This window comes from Amphimedon queenslandica, unplaced genomic scaffold (genome assembly GCF_000090795.2).
Source record: "Amphimedon queenslandica unplaced genomic scaffold, v1.1 AMPQUscaffold_11760, whole genome shotgun sequence".
Classification (NCBI taxonomy): domain Eukaryota; kingdom Metazoa; phylum Porifera; class Demospongiae; order Haplosclerida; family Niphatidae; genus Amphimedon; species Amphimedon queenslandica.
In genome coordinates, this window is record NW_003547998.1 from 1 (window position 1) to 5,220 (window position 5,220).

A 5,220-nucleotide genomic window follows, 5' to 3' on the forward strand; every position below is an offset into this window, starting at 1 on the left:
TACTTTGACCTCTTTCTTCCTCCCTCTCTCTTTCTATTAGTATTTTTATGTGGACTAATCCTAGAGAATCGGCTAAGTAAGTTCTACTGAACATGAAATTAATTTATTGTTTTTGTTTGCTTCTTTAGTGTTTGTTTTTTCTTGTTACTTGTCACAATTTCGTTGATCTGGATATCAGCCGCCATGTTGCTCTCACTGCTATGTTTACTGTTCTTTTTTAATCAAAGTTTCATTAATGGTAAGGATAGAAAGATGGAGGAAAAGTGTAATATTTTACTAAAATATTAGAGACAAGATCAGTTTTAAGAAGAATTAAAAATTCAATGATCAGATCTAAACCAGTAATGCTATTATTATTATTATTATTTTTTATTATTATATTTTTATATTTTTATTTATTGTTAGGTATCACAGTCACGTTTAATAACTCCTTCAAATTCATCAACTACTCCTCCATTAACTGCTGGTCCAGCTCCTGATCAATCAAACACTCAAAGCAACAATAATGATGATGAAAGTCCAGCTAATAATAATGCTAATAATGAAGAAATGACATCATCTAATGAAAGTAAGGCTTATTGCACATGTGTATATGTTATAACTACCTCTTTATTTCTATAGCTAGTGAAAGACATCACGGAAAAGAGCATGAAAAAAGTACATATACATGTAGATCATGTGTGTGGGGTTGGATTGTTATGAATTTTTAAAGTTGCTCAAAAATTGGGTCAAAGTCCCTGTACTATAAAAAATCTAAACAATATAATGAATGGGTTTTTGCTTGTCACATATTTTGTGACAATGGAACCAATGGGTTTTGCTTGTCACAAATTTCATAATAATGGAACCAATTGGTTTTTTGCTTGTCACTAATTTTGTGACAGTTACTATTATTAATAATTTAATATTATTATTATTATTGTCGGTAGATAACAATTGCAATAAATGTGGTGCTTCATTTGCCAGTTTATTAAAGAGAAAAGTATGACACTGATTATTATAAAATAATTAATAATCTTTCTGTTAATTTACAGCACACTTGTAATTACTGTGGACAGATCTATTGTGGATCCTGTACAGTAAAAGTAACAAAAGCATCATTAGGAGCAACATGTAAGGAACTGAGACTGAGAGAGGATAAGTTTTATAATCAAAAGACTGCTTTACAAAAATTATTACGCTAGTCTTGAAATTACGTTTATTTAAAAACCTGATCCTCTCTTTCTCTCTCACAGCTCCAGCTGCTTTCCAACAGACAGTAAGAGTATGTCAGGGCTGCAAAATAAAACTAGACTCACCATCACAACCTGGAGATTAATTATTTATTTATTATTATTATAATTATTTTATACAATTTGGCTGTATTCCAGTGTGAATTTTAATTTACATGTCTTTAATTTTATTAACAAAATTGCAAATAATAATAATTTAATAATAATAATAATAATAATAATAATAATAATAATAATAATATTAATAATAATGGCAAAGCTTTATAAAGCACAATTGAATAAGAATCAGCTAATTGTTAGTTATTAAGATTTAGTAAACTCTCCAACAGCAGCTGCAGCATTATTATTATTATTTTTATATAATTGTTTTAAAATGAAAAGAGCAGTGTCCTCTGACCTCCTATAAACAGAAAGATCACTAATAGTAAACTACAATCACTGGGACCACAAACTGTCACTACTATTCTCACTATGGAAGAATTTGACTCTGTACCAATTTGGCACAAATTGTAAACACACCAAACAACTAGTTTAAAAATAGAAGAATTTGAACTTTCTTTCTTAGGTAATTGGTCCAAATAAGGTTGTATTTGTGAACCAATGGGCAATTCATTGGATCAATTGCAGGCACAATATTGGCTCATAAAACACAACACATGCACATGTACATATAATGTACATGTACGTGCACTAACCAGTAGCAAAGATGGCTGCTTAGTGCAAACATATATTCATTGATAGTTTCAATGGGTTTCTCCTGCAGTACATGGTCAACCCTATCACCTCCACTGATGCAACCGATCGGAATATGAACTGACTCCTCATCTACTGATCCTTGAGAACTAACATCACCTAATTAATAATAGTTATTAATGGTTATTGACACTAGTTATTAATGCTATTATAAATAGTTATCAAAACTAGTTATTAATAGTTATTAACACTAGTTATTATTGCCAGTTAGTGAATGGTTATTAATACCTGGTATTGATTCAGTTTCATCACTATTAGTGGTCATTGCAGCATTGTTAGTGTGAGCTCTAGCCAGTTCATTCAACTGATGCCACATGTTGCGAATTCCCTCAACCAAATGATACTTCACTGACTGACCAACTTTCTCTATATTCTCATATAATTCTAGGGAGAGAGAGAGGGGGGGGGAAGAAGGAAGTAGAGGGAGAGGAGAGAGATACAAACAATTAAATACATGAATATAGCAATTAATGCTGTACCTAAATGAAACCTCTTCCTTCCTTTATGGTGAGGTAACAGAGCTGCTTTAAGGGGAGCTTGTGATACTAACAATGGCTCCAGTCTATAGGCCACTGGATCATACTGTACATCAATGATAAGAATCAATGGAGGAATGGTAGTGTGTGCTTACTGGATGGAATATATTATAAACTGAGGAACAGGTTGGGAGTTGATATTCGGGACCTAGGGACTCTACACCTCTAGTAGTGGAGGGAATGGGAATGGAATATAGGAGGAATGGGAATAGAATATGATAGGAGGAATGAAATGAGCTGCTACCTAAGAGTTAGAAAAAGTCCAATAGGTGATCCAACAGCAAAGAGTGACGAAGGATTGAAATTCAATAAGGGATAATTAACGAGAGGTTGACCCGTTCCAGCAGTTCCTTTTACATAAGTTACACTTTCAGTAACTCCACCTACACAAGCTCCATCAGCTGCCAATGACTTCTTAAGCTCTTCCTCTCGTAATCTCTCTTCAGCTTCTTTGACTTTCCTTTCCTGAAAAGAGAGAGAGAGAGAGAGAGAGAGAGAGAGAGAGAGAGAGAGAGAGAGAGAGAGAGAGAGAGAGAGAGAGAGAGAGAGAAAGAAGAAAGCTAAAAGCAAGGAGTCATCATTCCAGTACTTGTTCCTGTTCTTTCTTCTTGTTCCATTCATCAATGTAACTAGTTATTTTCTTTCTTCCCCCAAGAGGTACACCAATCTCCTTCAGGTCTTCATTATTACACATTATCTGCAATTAAAATATTAATCATTTTATTTATTTGTAATTTAGTACGTGGAGCTTACAAAAGTGTTGAAGTCGATCATTTCACTTTCAAATTTCTCAATAAGCTGAGGGAGTCCCAACTGATTCAAAATGTCTGACACAGCAGGAGCATCCTCTCCCTCCTCTTTCTCCTTCTCTTCTTGTTTCTCTAACGAGTCAGTACTTTCAGTTACTGGTAGTGACTGTGGAACTGGGTCTTTGACCACACCCATTGACACGCCTCCATCAACCTAACAAAGACGATACATTAATGTTAGAAAAAATGGTCAAAACATGACAAGAATATGTCAACAAAGTTGTATAAAAATTGAAACATTTTAGATAAAAAAATGTAACATGATTATTACCATTTACAAAAGTACATGTACAATGTATGTTAATGTTATATTTACTTTTTGATGATAGAGTAAGTCAAAGAGGATACAAGACCCCAGTGAGTGTCCCATCACTCCTACAGAACCAGTGAATGATGGATTCCTCTCCTTAAATAAAGCATACATTCTATTCATCTCTGAGGACACTTGATCAATAATAGTCTAAAATAGAAAAAATATAATTATTACACATGTATTTGCACGTGCATTTTAAAGGTTAATATTAATTGATAATATTTATCTATTACATTACCTGCAGGTAAAGTGGGCTGGTATAGAATAAAATATCAATCAAAGTTGAGTTGGTGAAATCCCTTAATTTACTGATACTTGGCAAAGAAATGGACTTTACTTGTCTATCAAAAACAGAAAAAAGACATAAAATTTATTTTATTTTATTTTATTAGTTAGTACTTGTCAACTCCAGTGTCATCCCCATGTAGAGCCGAGTGCCATTGTACAGGCAGGAACTCCACCCTCCCTTGTCCCCCCGCCCCCCTACCAGAGACATCGTGAGACCTCAGCAATAATAATGACACCTCTCTGAAGTCATCAACTAATAGTAAAATAAATAAATGAATAAATAAATGAATAAATAAATGAATAAATAAATAAATAAATAAATGAATGAATGAATGAATTACACTAATTACTGAATGACACACTTTAACTTGAAGAGGTTTTATTCTCAGTAATTTTGAGTATAACATTAAGGCAATTGGCAATTATTTTGTGTGATTCAAGGTACTTGCATTTACATGTATTAATCTTCTCATCCTTCCTTCCCTTCCTTACCACAATCAATGAGGCTCCTAAATGAGTCGAGTCTAATGTCAGCAAAAGGTCCAATGCCATGAACAACAAAAACCAAATGATCAATGTTCTTATCTTCACCTAAGAAATGAATATACAATGTAAATAAATAAAACAGAAAGGAACAGTACTATGTAGTAAGTGGTACTAATTTTCAAGGTATGAGCATTTTTAAAAACGACTCAATTTTTAAAAAATACCCAAGGCTATAGCCCATGGATTTTTCCAAAAAATGGCTCCGAAATCACCACAAATTTTTATTACATTTTCTGATACATATTGATGTCCTTATGCTGTGTAGCAAGTTTGAGCTGATTCCGACTTCAATTTTTTAAGTTACAGCCCTTTTGAAAAATTGGCCAAAATCTGAAAAAATCCCTATAATATAGCCCATGAATTTTTGCAAAAAATGGCTCCGAAATCACCCCAAATTTTTATTACATTTTCTGATACATATTAATGTATTGATACTGTGTAGCAAGTTTGAGCTGATTCCGACTTCAATTTTTCAAGTTACGGCCATTTTAAGAAAACGTCAAAATTCTGAAAAATACCCAAGGCTATAGCCCATGGTTTTGTCCAAAAAATGGCTCCAAAATCACCCCAAATTTTTATTACATTTTCTGATACACATTGATGTCCTTATGCTGTGTAGCAAGTTTGAGCCGATTCTGACTTCAATTTTTCGAGTTATGAGGATTTTTTAAAAACTTATATACATGTACATGTACATTAATATGTTTACCCATTTGAACTTTATCCCTCTCTAGGAATCCTCT

General features: G+C 33.0%; 2 protein-coding genes across 2 annotated transcripts; one reads left to right on the forward strand and one right to left on the reverse strand.

Annotated features, from left to right (window-relative positions):
- The first annotated feature begins 14 nt into the window (after positions 1-14).
- Positions 15-1,327, forward strand: LOC109588934 (protrudin-like). Its single transcript, XM_020005035.1, has 8 exons — positions 15-76; positions 129-238; positions 289-341; positions 406-568; positions 622-657; positions 930-982; positions 1,035-1,113; positions 1,236-1,327. The coding sequence occupies exons 1-8, from the start codon at positions 48-50 to the stop codon at positions 1,316-1,318; spliced, it is 606 nt and encodes a 201-aa protein (XP_019860594.1). The 5' UTR covers positions 15-47; the 3' UTR covers positions 1,319-1,327.
- Positions 1,328-1,433: 106 nt separating this feature from the next.
- LOC100640815 (SEC23-interacting protein-like) lies at positions 1,434-5,214 on the reverse strand. The gene is made up of 13 exons (XM_011409627.2): positions 5,187-5,214; positions 4,424-4,522; positions 4,043-4,184; positions 3,882-3,984; positions 3,647-3,790; positions 3,275-3,484; positions 3,111-3,218; positions 2,766-2,986; positions 2,617-2,686; positions 2,465-2,567; positions 2,214-2,369; positions 1,928-2,084; positions 1,434-1,632 (listed from the first exon to the last, which is right to left on the reverse strand). The coding sequence occupies exons 1-13, from the start codon at positions 5,188-5,190 to the stop codon at positions 1,536-1,538; spliced, it is 1,614 nt and encodes a 537-aa protein (XP_011407929.1). The 5' UTR covers positions 5,191-5,214; the 3' UTR covers positions 1,434-1,535.
- Between the last annotated feature and the right edge of the window lie 6 nt (positions 5,215-5,220).

Bases quoted from the DNA above. Each gene is read 5' to 3' on its own strand.
- LOC109588934 (XM_020005035.1), top strand. From the start codon at position 48: ATGTGGACTAATCCTAGAGAATCGGCTAA. The intron at 658-929 runs GTACATATACAT...TATTGTCGGTAG, and splicing joins CGGAAAAGAGCATGAAAAAA to ATAACAATTGCAATAAATGT. The intron at 1,114-1,235 runs GTAAGGAACTGA...TCTCTCTCACAG, and splicing joins AGCATCATTAGGAGCAACAT to CTCCAGCTGCTTTCCAACAG.
- LOC100640815 (XM_011409627.2), bottom strand. The intron at 2,085-2,213 runs GTATTAATAACC...ATTATTAATTAG, and splicing joins TGAAACTGAATCAATACCAG to GTGATGTTAGTTCTCAAGGA. The intron at 1,633-1,927 runs GTTAGTGCACGT...TTCTGTTTATAG, and splicing joins AGCAGCCATCTTTGCTACTG to GAGGTCAGAGGACACTGCTC.